This window comes from Pseudopipra pipra, chromosome 3 (assembly GCF_036250125.1).
Source record: "Pseudopipra pipra isolate bDixPip1 chromosome 3, bDixPip1.hap1, whole genome shotgun sequence".
Lineage (NCBI taxonomy): Eukaryota > Metazoa > Chordata > Aves > Passeriformes > Pipridae > Pseudopipra > Pseudopipra pipra.
Genome location: NC_087551.1, coordinates 3,315,771 through 3,334,637, shown reverse-complemented (window position 1 = coordinate 3,334,637; position 18,867 = coordinate 3,315,771). Strand labels below are relative to the sequence as shown.

Here is an 18,867-nt window from a genome sequence, read left to right as displayed (position 1 = left end):
CACTCTTTATAAGAAGTGTGATGAGGTAATCACAAGAACACAGCCAGGAGTTTTTGCTGGTGTTTTGAGGCTGAACAGCTTATGTCACTCAAGCATTACCTAAAGGCAGCGTTAGTAGGCCCCCTCCCTCACAAAGTTAAGGTTACATAATTTCAAGATACCTTTTTTCCCCCCTTTGCTTTTTTCTCATGAAGGCAAAAAGTAAGTATTCTATTACTTTCTCTCTTAGTTTCTACAGGAAAATCAATTGCTACAGCCAGAACAGGTGACTTCACGTGAACTGCTTCTCTGCTTGTACCTAACAGGTAAAAAGCACAGATGTGAATTCCTGCAAGGGAATTTCTTGCTCAGAGTTACAATTTCAATATAAAACTGCTCCTCTTCAAAGAGATTGAGCACACAGTCCTTGTCTCAAGTCACACATACATCAACCAGCTAAGAAAGGTAGAAAAGAGCGACATTTGCAGGAAGTCTGATATCAAAGAGCCTCCCTCACTGAGTCTTTATGCAGGAGTAACTTCCCTTTCAGTCACTTTAACAGAGGACTTGCTCCATGAACAAAGGAGAACGTTTAAGTTTAGTAAATTTGAACTTTATTTACAAATTAATTACAGCTGAATTCTAATCTGCAGAGTCCTGGGGCAGTATCGAACTTCTGCAACATCCAGGGAAACTCCAAAACACTGACATCACTTAACATCACACTTGACATCTTATATGTCAAGATACATTAAGATAAGACATGTAATTCACCAATGGATCAAGTCTGAGAAACTAGTAACCTAAATTCTTCCTGAATGTTCTTCTTAAAACCCTGAACATTCTTCTTAAAACCCTAAGAGGGAGGGGGCGGGGGAGAAATAAAAAAAAAAAAAGAGCAATTAGAAGATAACAAAGGAAGAGTAAAATATAAAGATTTGTGTAAAGGCATATGTTTTGATATCCATTAGTTAGGCTAGTTTAGTTTGAGAGTAGCTGCATAAGTGCATGTGCTTATGGGAAAAAAAAAATCAGCCCTTTAACAGCCTTGGAATACTCAAGTGGAAGAATTTTAAAGCATGGGAATATTACGGGATCGTAGACTACTACAAAACACTTCCCATATTTGTTTTGCTGTTTATCTTATCACTACTTCAGCTTTAATTCCTTCAAATCCACGACAGGTTTGTGTTTACACAGGTGCTGAAGTTGTAAACCTACTGTAGCTACTACAGACCTGGCAATATTTGAATACCACTGCTTTAAAACACATCACAGAACTGAGGCGACCATTTCACAAACCCAAGGTGTAGTTCTGCTAAAAGCTACTGAAGTAACACGGGTTCTGTTTCTTAATTTTAACCTGTGACTAAATCTAAGCCTTGTAGTCTAAGTTTTGGAGAGGAGAGGAAAGAATAAGACCTCTCAAACCCACTAAGGCCAATCTCTAAGAGATAAGTTGCACTTTGAGCAAGCTGGAAACCAGAGGTAATAAGGAAAAAAACCAAGTAGATTGTGATAAATACAGTCATGCTTTTTCCACAAGTTTGGAATACTTGCAGCAGGAGGAATGCTAAACAATCAAGACAGAAATACATGCCACCTCATTTCTTTATAGTCCTTCAGTCTTGTCACTAAGGTTTTAGGTGGGTACTTAAGATGTTTACAGCTCTTTAAGCCAAGCAGCTCATTTTAAAAGAATTCTGAGCTATCTGTTGTCCACAGGGCAAACTGGGACTTCAGCTGTCAACAGTTTGCAAACTGCACAACTCCAAGGGCATTAAATCCAAACATGGATATCCCAGAAGCAGGAAAGCAGTGTGTTCCTATTCTCCTCAGATTTCCCCCAGCATGGCAGTTCAGTGCTGGACTCAGCAGTGTTAGGTTTAGGTTGAAAAAGACCTTTAAGATAGAATCCAACCATAAACAATTCTATGCCATTATCATTTTGTAGGACGTTTTTTTTCTGGCACTGCCTTCCTCCTGTCCCTTAGAGTTGGTTTAGTTGTTTAGACTTTTTAAGCAGATCACATGCACTAAAAGAAAAAAACAAAAAAACAAAACAAAAGGAGACTGAAGATTTTAAATTTTGCTTTCAAGACAGTATTTTACAGGACATACAAAAATACTCTAGACAAACAACTTACAGGGTCATTTACAAAAACACCACATTAGAAAGACATTACAAGAGACGAGGAGCATAATATTTGTTCCATAGGATCAGAGTTTCTCCCCACCCCTCAAACCTCAAAAACCCCAATGCACTTAACTGGGTAAGCAGTGTTATCAGCTTACAGAACCAGACTTAAGGCTACTAGAGGTTTTCATGTAAGCATTTAGACCAGCTTCCAGGGTTTATCTGAAACCACTTTCTGCATTGCCACTGGCTTTCCACCCTGCAGGTGGGCACGAGTGTCACAACAGCCTCAGCTGTTGCAATGTCTCAGTGCATCTTCAGCTCTGTGTTCAGGGTTTGGCTTTACTACCCAGTGACAAGAAAAAGCCTCTCAAAGTCTCATCTTGGAGCAGTCTTAAGATAAAAAAAAAAATGAATCAGATAACACACAGCACAAGACATGCCTATCATCTCCACACCTTGGTCAGAATCCTCTGCTGCATTTCCTTCAACACTTAAATTATTTGTGGGCCTCCATGGGAGGCAATACCTGTGCAGGGCATGGCTGTGCTAGCCAGAGGAAGGCTGAGAGCCCAGGAAGCTGAGCACCATCGTGGCAGAGGCACAGGAGCACAGGTGCCAAATGGGAAAATAATTTAAGGTAAGAACAATATATGCACATGAATTAGGAAAGCACAGGGGAACACAGGCACCTTCAAACAGACTTGAAAACACAACGTGGTTGCAGCAACCAGTTGACCCTGCTGACATTCTGAATCCAAGCCACAGGACAGGTTGGGTTTTTCTGGCTGTTTCAAAAGCTGGTGGCTGTTAAGGCTTTTTAAAAAGCTAATAGTTACAAGCATATGCAAAGAGCAATTCAAAAGGAGACAAGCATCTAACACCAGCATAAAACCATGACTTGAACTGGTTACAGTAACTTCTCACACTTTGTTAGTAACTACAACACACATTCAGAGCATGGACCATCAAGAAGGAATTATTCCTCTTCACCTGGGAGATACACCAGTTACCCATTAAGGGTAAGTTTGATGGATCTTTTAACAATACGAATGCTATTTGTTGGAACAGGAGATGAAGAATCTGGTAGTTCTTTACTGGAAAGCCTCTAGGAACACACAAAAATACACCACAGGAAAAGAAAAAAAAAAGGGGGGAATTTTAAATTAATCAATGAATTTTAAATTCATTAATTCAGAAGTAGCAGCAGATAAACCCTTTCCTAGCTGAACATAACATGCTTTATGTACCAAAACAATATGGCCCAAACCCCTCTTTCAGAGATCTTGGTTTTTTTCCACCACACCACTTGTTTAATTAGCATCAGATACAGAAGAAGAGCCTTTTCCCCCTGCACAGTTCTTTTCTTGTATCAAAGACAACTCCTGATGGGAACTGAAATTAGTTGCAAGTTGCTCAACAGCTTAATAGAGGAAGCTGCCATTTTTCTCAAATCCATGGATGAGGGAAACTGTCTCTACTGTCCAGATTACTTCCAGTCTTACAACCCTCAAATTCACAACATTTTACATGACACAGAACAGTTAAAGTCACCTATAGACTTCAAAGCTTCCAGGTCTCATCACAGAAATACAAGTACTGATAACAGTACATAAAATCCCCAAATCAGGACACAAATTGTCAGTGTTTGAGGACATAGAAACATGTTTTTTCAAGTTCAACAACTTGGAAGCTCTGGTTTCACTTCTGTGAGTAAACCTGGAAGGTCACTGTTCAGATACTTAATTTGTTGGAAGCATGACCTTACCAACAACTTCAAACCCCCAAGTTCACAGGGATTAATGTTCTATAAATCTTTGTACATAAAATAGAAATGCTAGTTCTGCTTTACCTAGGAATACAAAAGCACAATAAAATACCTGTGATCTTGATGTGATCACTGGAACCTGCATGGATTTTCCATCAAGGACACCCTAAAAAAAAGCCAGAAGGGATTTGTGAGGCAGCGTTGCCAACTTCATGATGGAGAGGCAGCAAGTTCTGGCAGCTGGGATACTTTAAATCATTCCTGCATTGACAACCTCCACCTCCTGGGGTGGGTTTAGGCATTGTGAGGCCCTAAAAGCACACAAACAGTGCTTCAGGTATTTCAACCTCTACCAACAAGATCTCATCTGGATTTGAGGGTGTGCCCTCAAGAGTTTATGCTTCAGTAGCAAGCTAGACAAATAGCAAAGCTCTTTATCTTCCCTTGGAGAGGCCAAATGCTTTAGTCTTTATAGCAGTTTTGCATCAGGGAATTGAGTGGTTTTAAAAAGAAAATAAAAAGATACTACTAGACACTACTACATCATCTAGTAGTAACCTTTAAAAGATAGGGCAGCCAGGTGCAATATTTGGGAAATGAAGACTGAAATAAGCTAAACCAAAACACCTATTTTTGTTTCCATCAGTAGATGTGCAAAGTATTTATGTGAGGTACTCTAGGCACCAGACCACTCAGCTTTTCAGTTAGTCCACTAGAGTGAAATCACTTTAAAAACTTACATTTCTTGCAGCTCTCCTCCTCCCATCTTGAGGACACCCGCTTCCTGTGGAATCTGAATCCCAGACGTTCAGCTGGAAGAACAAAACACACAGACTCAAAATAATTGCTGTGCCAAAATTACCTTCGTATCTGAGCACTGCCTCTACTCAGCACATTAAATGTCACAGCAGCCATTCTTAAAAGAACATTTATACAAGTTCCACCATTACCCCTCTGGAATCTCAAGCCTCTCAAAAAGTGTTAGCTACCCAAACCCTGAAATCTGTACTTGCAATATTTAATACCAGATAACAGTTCTGCAAGTTGATTCTTTACAAGTGTCAAAATGGAAGGGGTTTTTTTTCTACTTATTCTCTGCCTGTGCCTCAAATCAGAGGTCAAGACACAAGAGCAGCTATTTAAGGAGATTTACATGCAGCAATAAACCAAATCAAGCATTAATCTAAAGGTTCCACAAGACCAAGATTTAACAAGCAACTCCACACTCATTTCAGCAGTAGAATGACCTACTGAGTTGGCTGCTGCTTTCTAAAGCAGCAAAACTATCAACAGCCATTCAAAAAGCATCTGCCAGAACCAGATTAGCTCATACTTTTACAGTTATAAGATTCATAACTTCATTTGGAGATCAATTTTTTCTGTACTAAGAACTGCTTCCAGATGAGACAGTTCATTCAGCAATTGGTCACTGCAGTGATAGATAAGCACAGCAGTATTTAGAGACCTTGGCACCAGAGGAGAAACACTCATTAAGTGCCAGATCCCGAAAAAATGTTGTTTAATAACTATATGTTATATTCAAGACAATTTCTCACATGTACATCCTGGTAAAAACAATAATTATGCTTAAATTTCGATTCCCACATCCACTGGGGATGTATAAACGCATTTCTTTTCAGTTAATTTATTCTACAGCAGTGATTAATGCTACTTGAAACCCTTGGCCTAGCCCCCCTTCCTTGCCTTTTCTCCATCTATGGCTTTTTGGGGGCACTCTCCCGGTGTAGGTAGACGAGATACTCTAGAGGTTGGTGAATAATGCTGTTTGGGTGAAGCACTCTTAGGATCCGTGATTAGAGTCCCACTTAATTTATGGTGTCCTTGGACAAAACACGTCCTGAGCTGAGAAACTGTGTTATATCCTGGAATGGTGCAACCAATTGGAGGTCCCGGTGTTCTTAGTGCAACTGAAGCCTCCATTTCTGCAGGAGACACCTGGCTTTTAGAGTTTGGCCACGAAATTAAAGACTGCATTCCACATACCACTTCAAATACATACTTGGGTCAGTCACGGGAATGCAGAGTCCCTTAGACGTTGACGGCTCAGCTACACTGTTGGCACCACTACAACTCTGACATGCAACATTTCTATAAAAGTCAAACACTAGAGTTACAAAATGCTGGTTTGTGAAATGCTACACATCTCATTTCCAGAACGTTCACGCTTGCACAGACCTTCTTAGCTTGTTATCACAGCTCTATTAATCAACACAAAGTCATAGGCTGTGTAGGCAGGACAAGAGCATCGTTCTGCTGAACTTCAGGCCACAGATTTAAACTGCAGCATCTCCTTCAGTGTTTTCCCAGGTTAGTCTGTCCAGCACAACTGTGCTGCTTCTAACTAAGCATTTGTATCTGCTCTACCCAGGTGTGCAACACGAGTTTTTGCTTATTTTTCTTTTTTCGTGTGACTCCTACAGAACCAGACTGTCTGAACACAGCAGGCATCACACATTCGGTAGGACTGGGCAATTACTCTCAGGATTACACATCCCTCCTGTGCTGAAATAGTTTATGGATAAACAGACTTCCCAGGAATTCTTCCCAGACACTTTTACTGCCCCAGCTCTCATACCACTCCAGTAAGTCAGAAGCAGCTCTAGTGTTTCTGTGACCAAGATCAGTCCTTCCTTAATCCACTTGGCACTAACTGTACTTTTTGGTAGAAAGAACAGGTACTTCCACATAAAATACTCCAGCTTCAACTTACACACTAACCAATGAAGATTTTTATTCAAGACTAAATTTCCCTGGTGTCAAGTTCTTCATTCCTACGTGTTCACGTACATTAAAATTATTTTTTTCCAGGATTTCTTTAACCTGTCTCCAACCAGGTGCCCAAAGGAGATTCCAGCTTTGTTCCTCAGAGCCCTCCACACGTTTACAATCCACAAACAAGAAACCCTAGGCTTCATTTACACTGTGACTCAGTTAAAAGCAGCTTCTCCACAGTTCTCAGGTGATGGCACTAACCTTTCTGTCTCTGCTGTAGAGGTGTCCAGTTTGGATATCTTATTTAACGAAGAGGAATTAGGTGGTGCTCTGGAGTCTCTGCCTTTGGAACTGTCTGAACAGCTTTCCCCTAAAGATGACCTTTTGCACTGAAGTCCACTATTGCCTTGACTAATATCTGACACTCTTTGCTGAAATGACAGGTAAAAAACAAATCAAGTCTTCAAGTAATTATTAAAGGAAAAAGAAAAATGTAATTACCGAAAGAGCCAAATTTTTATTATACCTTCTTTCTTTTCTGTAAGGTTTCTGCTGGCAAAAAATAATGCAGTTGCTTTCTCTTCACATAAGTTGCCTCAATCTTCATGCCTTCCTTTAGGATGTTGAGGGCACTGGCCTGCCTGTAGACTGACATCAAACACAGAATTTTAGCTTGCTGGGGATGTTGGAATTAGGTTTCTTTAGGAACATGTTTGTCCTTAACCATTAGATTTCTGATTGAGAATAGACCCAGAGGACTTTCTGAATCCCCCCATTTGTGCACAGCTGAGGAGAGACCAGGCACTTCACTCAACATTCAGAATAATTTTTGATTTGGCATTTACAGTGGTGATTGTGGGTTTTTTCCCCCATAACAGTTCTGTAGCATTGTGCAACTTCTCAGCAGTTCAGATGTCAAAATTCTGTCCAAGTAAGCAAGACTGGATTTTAGGGACATCTGATTTAGCAGACTCACTACAATTTGAACAGGTTTTTCTGAACAGCCTTTTATGAACTGGAAAATGCTGTAGTGGCACAACAGTTATTACAGAATTAAGTCACATTTAGATAAGCTTATCTAACTGGACTATCATGAGTGCAACTGGAAAGTCAGCTTACTAACAAAGAGTGGGAATCAAAGTCAGGACATGCAGCAAAAAGGCTTAAAAGTCTTTCTACAAGAGGTCTAAAATAAAACAAAAGCACAAACATGGACATACACACCAACATGGATAGTTCCTTCAAAATAAATTCAAAATTTTTTGATGCAAAAGGGAAATAAAGGTCTCTGAGCAAAAGCACTCCAGTGAGCCTTATATCCTCAAGCTCATCAATTTGAAATTAATCCTTGCCCTCTAAAAATATTCTCTCAGAGTCAAGGCACATGGTAACAGCTTTCTAGCACATAACTACTGGTGATGCCCACATTTACCAAAGGATTTCACACTTCTCAAGAAATGCCTTTTCTGTTCAGTTCTTTCTGGATTTTGGTGCTATGGATAAACTCCAGCAAACATTTAAAGGATTTCAGTGTTTGGAACTTTGTCCAAACACATTTGTAACTTCAGAAGAATAGCCCAATTCTCTTATTCTTAGGCCTGAGCAAGCATGCACTTCTGAAAGGTACAAGAGCAGCCAGCTCGGGAATAATTAAACAGGTTGTGGGAAAGAACTATACTTTCCACTTCTCACCCCAAACTCCTTTATTTTAGCATTATCTTACAGCACTTGTACTAATTTATTTTTGCATCTATCAAAAGTAGTGAAGAGAATATGAACATGAAAATTTACATGCAAGACAGGAGGTAATTACAACTGAGTGACTTTCACACTTCTGGGATCATGTCATCCACAAACTGTTGTCTTGGAAAAATACCATCAACAGGCATTAACAACTCATCTCAGAGCTTGAAACAGTGAATTTACACTTTCAGAGTTCAGCAGCTGACTCCTGGTTTTCAACATGTGTAGCTACCCCTAGAAAATGGACATCTCCTGGCTTCACATCTGACTGTTCCCTTCAGGAAAAGCAGTTCCTGAACTGCTTTTCCTGGAACTTACTTACACCATGATCTACAGAACTGTTATTTCACATGTGGAACACGGTGTGTGACTAACACACACTTCTGTTTCAAGATGGACTCTGAAAAAGTGTCAACACATTATGTTTTTAAAGCCAATCTATATGTTGCTCTCTACAGGAATATTTAGTGCCAGGGGGAAGCACAGTTCACTTCGTGAAGGAATTTCCACCAGAAAAAGAAGTAAACCCGTGTCTAGAGCAAAACAGAGGCTTACCTGTGTCTGTGAACGACTGTATCCCATGGGTTAAATCAACATTAGTCTTTTCTGCACTTTCCACTTTCTTAAACACAAGTCCAAGAAACCACATTGACACATACCCACTCCTAAAAAGACAGATTCACAAACCTGATGTGGGCACAGGTGGCAGCTATTTGGATTCTAGTACACTCTAGTTGTATGCAGCAGTTAAAGATTAGAGCCAGACCACACTGAAGTTCTCAGAGTTCGTTCTCCCTTCTTTAAAAAGATCTTATGTGCTCAGGGCCCTGTTAGTGAACAAATCTACAGAACACACCAAACACCTCTCACCCGTGAGCTGAGGTGAACGAATATAAATAAATAAGTTACAATAAATTGGCCAAACTGTACTTCAGAAGAGCAAAGTAACAAAACTCACTGTTTATAGAGATTTTCATTGCCAGGGAAAGACTGTGGTTGTACATGTGCAATAGTTATAAACTCATTCCTTTCCAAGTTTCCAACCAGCACACGAATTTTAGACTCAACAAGGCCAATCCTGATAAGAACAAGAGATGTTTATTCATTTTTAACTGTGTCCAGCACATCACTTAGATGCCTTCTTGTATTGCAATGTTAACCTATCAAAAAGTTGAGCAGATAACTAGACCTGTGTATCTTTATATGAGATGTTTCCAGTGACATTCAAGCTTTTGTTTCTAAAGACAAAGATAAGTAAGTTTAAGATGTACTCTTAACAGTTCAGATACAACATTTCCACCTATAATCTATGATGAAAATAACAAGGAGCAGATCCCAGCACTTCTGTCTGCATTTTCAAGTGCAGCAAAACCCCTTTTTACCCCAAGGATCAAAGAGAAGAGTGGTTTAGAAAAGGCTCAAGCACAGCTGTGCAATTACACCCAAGTAAACATGCAATTCTTTCTGCAGATTGACCAGTGAAAATGGAAAAATAGAATTATTTTAATAAACAAATGATCTAGTCAACAGTCTCATCAGAATCTTCCCCAAGAAATCAACCATGGCCATGAGGGCTTTAATTCCAATAAAGTACTGGTATTTTACCCTTTTACCTAAAACTCTATTAGAGTTATTTTTAAACATCAAGCTATCTTTATAGATGGCACAAGAATCATTTGATTTAAAGCACAAGCCAAGCTTTTAAGTAAAACTAAGGTGCCCTCAGAACAGGGGTCTGTTACAGAGAAGTGTTTTGCAAGCAAAGTACTAATTTTTTGATAAAGAAACACCTTGAAAAGTTAATAACACACATTACAGTGCCTTAATTCCTCACATTTCCCCTTATTTCAAGAGTCACAGTTAGTCAGCACATTCACAGAAGTTACTGTTGGCATATCTCCCTTCACTGAAGAAAAGTAGGTCTGGAATAGGCTGACAACACACCAGTGCAATCTACTCCTTAACTAAACACTACATTAAGTAAAACTATTTATGCAACCAAGTTTAAGACTCTAGAACAGTGGTCTTCAAAGTGGGGGGTGGAAGTGTATTCCATGCCTAGCTGCATAATTAAATACTTCATTTGTTAATACAATTAACAAAAATAAAGTGCAACATCAAATTGAGTTTCAACTACAAACTGGACACACATCCAAAGCCAGACTTACCAGTTTAAGTGATGCTCCTCTGTAAAGGCACTAGCAGTGAGAACAATATAATGTCTAGAAGAAAAGGAAAATAAAACACACTAGCTCAGGGCTTTATTCTACATTCTAAATATTAGGTGGGGTTTTTTGTTGTAAAAACAGTGTCAGTGGCATAAGACAGTTTTTCCTATCTTTTCTGTGCTTATTCTTGCCAAAATTTGTATGACTACCTCCAGTTTCTTTAAAAGAAAAAAAAACCAACAAACCAAAACCAAACAAAAAAACCAAACTCTAAACTGAAACACATCAATACAATCTTCTATTTTAGACCCCAAGTTAAAACTCATTATGCTAACCAGTGAGTCACTTCAGGTTCAGACAACAGATTTCATACATACTTGTACTTCTGAAAGAAGTTCAGTGGTTCAAAGAGCTTCGACCAGTCCGATTTTCCTTTGAGAATCTCATCTGTAACTTCAAGACCTACACAATTAAGGTTGAAAACCTTATTACCATTCTGTTTTTAAGACTATAAACTTTACAAGACTGACAGTAATTGACAGATCAAAAAGCAGGAATTCCCTTGACACACTGCAGATCTACTACAACAGTTCATCATCAAACTGGTCTCATTGTCTGCAACAGGTGGACTTCCCAGAGACCTTATCCTAACTAAAACACCTCACTGAGCAAAACTAGCTCAGATAATGTGGTTTCAAACAGCAGGAATTATACTGCTTAGCCAGATAATAAGCATGGAAAGCACTTTACCACGTTGGAACTCCTCCACCATCACTGCTCGTGTTGATACAGACACATTGTACGTGGAGTTCTGCTGTGGATAGGCTGGTGTGATGATGGGCATCACGTGGTACCGGTCTGACGGGTTCACCTGGGATGTTACAGCTTTGTTTAGCATCAGTTCAGGTCAGGAGAAAGTTTAAAAGGCTTCTGAATTCAGTGTTCACATACCCTAGGGTCCCATACTGGCAAATTAAGAAAGCTCTCTTCAAGTCGCTTCAGCAATACCGGCTTTGGCCAATCCCTGGGTAAGAAAAGCCAGCGTTTCACTGCCCATTTCAAACTCTTCCATTGGATGTTGCCAGTGGAAATCTTTAAACACAACTACATCTAGATATGTTACTTCTCTATGCAAACTAAAATAAACAGTAGCTCTCACCACTTTGAAAAAATCAAGAAGAACTTGTTGATGAGAGTAGAGGCCAAAGCGTTCGGGTAGAGCTGGCATATCCTCGCTACCAGCATCGCCCAGGAAACTCCACCAAGAAACCCCATCATGTTGGAGTAAACACCACGTCCTAGAAGGGGTACCATAGTCAGTCTGTAGTCTTACAGCACCAGCTTCACAACCCTAGCATACTTTAGCCCCAAAGTCATTTATTTTTGCAGTGCAGCGAGGCCAAAACTGCTGTTTATTGCCACACTGCTTCTCAAAATACTGCTAACTCTAAAATTTGCTTATGCTGCTACAGCTACTGCTTCACTCCAACCTCTCTTTAAAAAAAAAAAAAGTTCTGCTATTCTTCTGGTACTTGCTCTAGCCACATGCACAAAATGGTATTTTCTTAATCCTTTTGTACTTAACTTAGTATTTTTACCATTTGTAATCAGGTTGTCTTGTAAGCATTAAAAACCACGAGGAATCTACCACATGGACAGACCCTGAATCTAAACTAAAGGAGGTTTCAATTTAACAACTGTCATTTAACAGCAACCCAAAGCTGAGGTACACCCAGTAGTAAGCATGAGACACCTCTGAAAGGTTTAAAGACCACAAACAATCCCGTTACTCACGTTTTGCCCACAGTTTAATTGCCCGGAGTGTGAGGCGGAAGTTCTCTAGATTTGGCACCAAACGTAGTATTTCATCAGTAACCCTGCTGCCTGCAAGACAAAAGTTGAAGTGTAGAAGTTCCTAGCAACAGGCACAAGTCAGTTTTATGCTGATCAATAGTTTGTTCAAGCCTATGAACACAAGTTTGGATTAATTCTTTTGTATCTCCTTAAAAAATTACAGATTACACACGACATTCGGTATCACTTCAGGTAACTGGTGCCTTCAACAGCTTTTTCATAGTTTAAACACCAAATAACTATTTTTAATAAGGCCTTTGTACAGGATGTTTTGGCCATAAAAGACAAGAAATTCCACCTCACCCTTTCCATGGAGGGTGGCAGAGCACTAGAGCAGCTGCCCAGGGTGGTCATGGAGTCTCCCTCTCTGGAGACATTCCAAACCCACCTGGACACATTCCTGTGTCACCTGCTCCAGGTGACCCTGCCTTGGCAGGGGGGTTGGACAAGATGATCCCAGAGGTCCCTTCCAACCATAACTATGCTGTGATTCCTTAATTCCAAAAAGCCAGGTTTCTTTTGACAGCCAGGAACCATTAAACCAAATGGTGTTAAGGAGTGAGCAAGTCAGACTTCAGGTATTTTAATTATTTTTTTTTTTTAATGAACTACCACACATTCTTTATCAAGTGCCCTACCTGGTCATGTGAGTTGCTGTGGAAAACTGAACACTGCACACAAACCAATCAAAAAATACAAGTCTATCTGAACACACAACTCCTCAAAACATCTAAATTGAAGCCCACTCATCGCCATCTCAGAACTCAAGTACACAGGACATCAGTTCTACAATCTGTACAGACACGTGGGTTGTGTAATGGGCATTCTGTGCCAATTCCAGGCCAATTTCAGTAACACTTTCTTTTTAGAGGTGTGTAAAACACACTTACCATTTAAGCTCCTTATGCATCTTATATCCAGGCTCCTCAGGCACGAGTCGTCTCTGAGATCGAGATCATCAGACACGGTTGGCATGGACAGTTTTGCAAACACAAGATCAATCTTAAAGAGAGAAAGGTTCCAACCATGAGTTTACAACGCAGCACTGCTTGCAAACAGCACACTAGTGAGGGACACTTTGGACTCTCAGTCAACTCTAAAAAGAGTGGTTAACGTTTGTTTTTAGAACTATGTGACCACAGATAAATCTGCCAAGAGATTTGTTTGCCAGAAAACAAAGTTGCACTAAGTTCCATATTTATTTACAAAACCACCTCTTTTTTTCCCCCCCCAAAGTTGGAAAGATTACTCTAAACTTAGAATTCCTGTTAAGAGGAAATTTAAAATTAACCACAGAACTAAGATCTAAGTTCAAACCACCCTAACTATACTTCAGCAAATGAGAGAGCATTTTCTTTATGCTGTAAGCCCTTAAGTATCTAGTTTTTATAGAGTCTGAGGCAAGAAAATTATTCTGGGAATGTCTGTACCAGATAAAGGCCACAAAAGGGTCATTGAATAAGTGTCTTCATGATGGCTTCCTAGGGACTTATTTTCCTGTAGGATCCCATTTTACTCAGGGTCTCCTCCTGGGATAGGCTGTGGTCAAGCTGTTTAACTACAGTTTCCTGTAAGGTACCAACAGCCTTGTAAAACAGCACCATCACAGGGCCCTGGAAAAGTTATCCCATTCCAAAGCAAGAAAAAAAAAAACCACCAAACCTAAAAGTTAAAATTCTTACCTCAATGCCATCAAAGTCAAATTTGATAACTGGCACATAGGCATCCTCAATGGCCTGTGAAGGAGAGCATGTGCATAATGAAACATCGTTTTGCTGCTTTAATGTTTCTCCTGTAGTATGATAAAGTACAGAACTTTAAACTGCTCAACTCCCCAGTACAGAGTTGCTTCCAAACACAAAGAAAATTGCTAATAACCCTCCAGCAGTGTAGCACTATTATGGTACTAACACTAGATTTTATTAAAAAGTTATTTAGGCAAGGGATTCAGGGGCTGATCATGTGTTGTAACAAACTGTCAGTGCACAACAAGCCATCAGGATCAGTGGTTGTAAGCCCCTTCCTACATCTAAGATGAAAGCCTATCTTCCAGGTACAACCTGGCTTTTTGATACAACTGACTCATTCCCAAACACAGGGAGAGGAGAAGAAACCACAATAACTCTTATGTGATGCACAGTCCTCAGGGGAAGAACCCAAAAGCTGGACATAAACATTTTCATGCTGCATAAACCAGTATTTTAGCAGGTGCTCCAGAAACAATTTCTATTTTAACTTGGGCTTGTAAGACATTTACTACTAACACAAGTCTAACATGAATATTCTTATAGTAAAAGTTGCACACTCTACCAGGTTTACTCACTCTTAGGTTTTTTACTTCCTCTCGATTTTTCAGTTTTTCAAAGAATGACTGAAAAAAATCCGATCTCTCCACATGACTGGGAGCAACACAAAGGGCATCTATGTCAGAACCTGCCAAGAGATTCCATTTGTTCTGTTATTTGCTGGAAGCCACTTTCCAACACCAGAACTACGACCAGACACTGACAGTACTACCTTTAGTGTGCACTCCAAGCCTATAGGAACCAAATGTAAATATCTTGCCACCAAGATGTTCTATTATTGAAGGGGGAAGATTCTGTGGGTAGAAGAGAGAGAGTTTAAGGTGCACGTTGTCCTACATGCAAGTTTAACTAGTTATTTAGGAAGACTATAACAGGCTCCATAAACACTTCTTTTCACTCCCAGACTGGGTTTTTAGTTTAATAGACTGGTTTTCTGAAGCGAGTTGAGCTTCCAACAATAAAAAAAAAAGAAGATTGAGTAATGTAGCAGTACTCCTATTAATTTATACAAATTAAGACCTATTATTAGCCTTCCCTGCAGCAGAGGCACATAAATTAACACAATCTAAGAGCCATTCAAAAGGCATGTCTAGGGTAATAATTTCAAACTAGATTGAGTGCTGTAGGCTGTTTGGGGCAAAATTAGTGCCAATTTACCACCTTCCTCATCCACAAGGTGTTGTTTCAGCCAATTCACAAAATTTATTCAGTGCCCCAACGACTTTGAAACCTTGATCTTGCAGAATCCCTTATACCTTATTTCTACAGCAGTCACTACAGTTCTACTTGATACTTTAAAGCTGAACTTTAGCACAAATCCTAGTGGTATGGCCTTTAAAAGAAATCAAAAGGCTTCAGCTGTTTTGATAAAAACACATAAAAAACTCCTTACCTTGCTCTCAGCAAGTTCTGAAATCCATTCTCTGACCAAGTTATTCAGTTTACCAAGGACAGTCGTCCTGTAAAAAAACCTCACACTAAGTTTGATTTAAATACAAACAAAAAAAAAAAAACAAAACCAAGAGGTTAACAAATTTTACAGCCTTGTTATACCTCTGGTACAGTTCTTCCTTATCTTCAAACACCCCGAATGGCTTCATGGCTTCAATCAGCTTCTGAGTGTGAGTGTGGTCTATGTCACTAGGAGGAGCCAAGCTAATTGGAGAGGTAAGTCCATAGTGCCCTTGAGGCTGGTTCTGCTGCCTGGAAGTACTGTGAGAAAATAAAGGACTGAGTACATATTAAAAAGAAAAAAAAAATACACACCTTATTGGAAAACACCCTTCAGCTTACAGGTTTCCATATCCCCCTTCTGCTCTTTTACCCAGTATTAACATAAGTGAGGGGAAAAAAAAAAAACAACAAACTTCATGATTTTTAGATAACTTGAGCCAACTTAGGAGATACAACTACTCTAAAGAAACCAAAATCAAACAAACATTTGTGGATGTAAGAAATTATCCAAGTATGACACCACACACAGGATAACTTTTAGGCACATTTCACTTTCCTGTCTGTTTTGATTTAAGGATATTCCCAACAGCTGCCTGCTAACATTAAACAAGACAATTTAACTTCTTTTAAGTGTATTTGTGGTGTTTTGACTGATTCTGTAAGGGCACTACAGTTGATTGTAGAGGCATATAATGAAGTGGTCTGTTAAACAGAGTTGGTGCAATAAATTCAGTGTGTCATTACATAGAGCCCTTGCTTTAGAAAGGGGGAAATGGAGGAAAAGCACCTTATTTTGCATTACTAGTTGAAACTGGGACAGAGAAAGGAATGGGACAGGAGGTAAGAATGGTGCTTAATGCATCAAAGGTCTCTACAGAAATGGTAGTAAAAGGGGGAAACACTAAAAGGTCTGCACAGCTCATCATACTTGCCAGAGTTCATACCCAGACCCTAAGGACAAAGAGATTAATGTGCCATTATTCCAACTGGGTAATTTCCACCTCCACATATGGACAACTTCAAAGAATTACTGAGTTGGTAAAGAGATGTGTGTTACTATTTAAGATACCCAACCCATCTTGGTTGGAATAAGATTAGGAAATGCTCAAAGGACAGCTTCCCCACTTGATTTTAAAAAAAAGACAGCTGATTACATAGTTCCTTCTTTCTAATTGGAGGGAAAATATTTCCCTCTCTCAAAGTGACATTATCAAACTTTGCACATAGCTTTTAGTCACCTAGTGGGGGGTTTTTTCCCCCTTCCTCTCTACAAGCCCATTTTTCAAGCTTTGTTCTATGTGTTTTCCAAGAAGCTGGGGGTAAGTATTAGGACTGTAGTCCTATCAACTAGTCTTCCAAGTCAGAATATCTATTTAGTTACAAGTGTAACCAGGGCTTGACCTAATCAAATACACACAGACTTCCACTCCATAAATAAAAATATTTATAATACATATTTTCCTTATGATATCATTTTCATAACAAATACAGGAGGAAAGCCTGTGCTTAATTGCTGTGCATTACAACTGAATCAAAACACCTACAGCAGCAACCACTTCCAAGTTTTATGCATTTCTTGCATTGTAAGACTTGTACCTCACAAAGTTTGCACAGAACAAAAATGGAATTTAGACTACACCAGCATTTAAGATCTTTGCAGGGTACAGAAAGGCACCATCTGCCTTTCATTGCCCCATTCTTCCTACCTGTCACATAATTAGAAAGTGACATAAAGGACAACATCAATTAGATAAATTTAGTATTATCAATATCAAATACATATAATCAGATAGTATTTATATCAAGTTCTTCTAGTCAACAGCAGATATTTTTCAGTTGCTTGTACATGTTACTTAAAGCTCACAACTCAAAACCTGAGGAAAACAGCACTTGGAAGTTTTTACTGAGTGGCTTCTGCCCAATAGAATTTGTCGCCCTTTTGGAATTAAAAATAAATAAAACCTTATTTTGCTTTCTCAAGTGTGCCGCGCTTCCGGGCACATATAATTAAGTGATCTTATGGATCTTAACGCCCGTGGTACACCATCCATTCACCCTCCTGTTTAAACGAGAACCCTACTGCAATTTAACATTTTTCCCGACTCCTGCTACAATTTGCGCACCACAGCCAACACCTCCGACACGCGTCGGTTCTGATACATCCCACTTTCACACAAAAATCCAACTCAAAGGGGTTTATTCCAGGTTTTGCCCCTTTTTCGCAGCTTCACGAGGCAGCGGGGCGTCTCTCCCACACGCTCCCAGAGCCGGCGGGCAATTCACAACCAGGCGGGTGATGGCGTCCCCTCCAGCCACCATCGGTGCCGGGGAGCAACGACTGAGAACCAGCTCCCGAGCCACCAGAACAAGACAGCAGAAAACCGGGAAAACCGAGGAACGACCCCACCACCTGGGACTTTCGGGGAAGGGAGCCCAGCTGCACCCTTCGCCGCTGCCGCACCAGCTCATGCTGCGCGGAGCCCGCAGGCAGCCGCCGGCGGGGTCAAACCTCCGAGCGCTCCCCGTGCCCGAGGCTGGGGCAGGGTCGCTCCTCCGCAGGGCTCGGCGGGACGCCCGGCCCCACAGCCCCGTCACCGCCGCTCCTCGCCCGCCATTGCCGTTGCTCGGCGACGGCACCGCCGCCACCACATGCGGCGAGTGCCGGGCGAAGGCAGCCCCGCCACCCGCGCTCCACCATTTATTTCAACCACAATTCCTTCCCTCGACAGGAAGGAGGTTTCGGCTCCCCCGCCCTCCCTCCCCGGAGAGCCCCCCAGGGCTCCCCCCCTCACAGGGGGGAGTCGGTCCGGCGGGACTCCCTCCCGGCGCTGATCCCCTCAGGGCAGGGTGGGGCATAGCAGGGCAAGGCGGGAAGGCGCGGCCGCCTCACCCGCGCGTCTCCTTCATGGCGCGCGCGCGCACATCCCGCGCCGCCCGCGCTTCCCGCCTTTCTACTCCGCCGCCTTCCCGGCGGCCCCCGCGCGCCCGCCCGCCCGCCCGCCCGGCGCCCCCTGGCGGCTGCGGCGGCGAGTTGTCCCCTTCACGTCTCCTCATGTCCCCTCCGCCGCTGTGTCACAGGGACACCGAGCGCGTACCGGAGGGGATAGTCCTTCCCTGTGGTGGCTGTAGCCTTCCCTGTGGTGGCTATAGCCTTCCCCGGGGAGGATATTCCTTCCCCTGTGGCGCTGACACACCCCCCCGAGGCTGGGCGGGTCCCCGCCGTGA

General features: G+C 41.2%; 1 protein-coding gene across 8 annotated transcripts; it reads right to left on the bottom strand.

The window, feature by feature from the left end:
* Positions 1-570: 570 nt before the first annotated feature.
* On the bottom strand, positions 571-18,585 carry PAPOLG (poly(A) polymerase gamma). 8 transcript variants are annotated; one of them, XM_064647453.1, is made up of 23 exons: positions 18,053-18,475; positions 15,742-15,900; positions 15,581-15,647; positions 14,900-14,981; positions 14,706-14,815; positions 14,065-14,118; positions 13,273-13,384; positions 12,323-12,412; positions 11,688-11,826; positions 11,480-11,552; positions 11,279-11,399; positions 10,906-10,990; positions 10,529-10,582; positions 9,319-9,438; positions 8,916-9,025; positions 7,144-7,265; positions 6,879-7,048; positions 5,905-5,993; positions 5,589-5,827; positions 4,625-4,696; positions 3,997-4,050; positions 3,110-3,224; positions 571-835 (listed from the first exon to the last, which is right to left on the bottom strand). In XM_064647453.1, exons 1-22 carry the CDS (start codon positions 18,109-18,111, stop codon positions 3,126-3,128), a joined length of 2,280 nt encoding a protein of 759 aa, XP_064503523.1. In that variant the 5' UTR covers positions 18,112-18,475; the 3' UTR covers positions 571-835; positions 3,110-3,125. The 8 variants fall into 8 exon arrangements, 7 of the variants coding, with proteins under 7 accessions (XP_064503523.1, XP_064503524.1, XP_064503528.1 ...); XM_064647454.1 differs by lacking the exon at positions 3,110-3,224 and having other exon boundaries at positions 18,053-18,476; XM_064647456.1 differs by lacking the exon at positions 18,053-18,475 and adding an exon at positions 18,533-18,585 and having other exon boundaries at positions 827-3,224.
* Between the last annotated feature and the right edge of the window lie 282 nt (positions 18,586-18,867).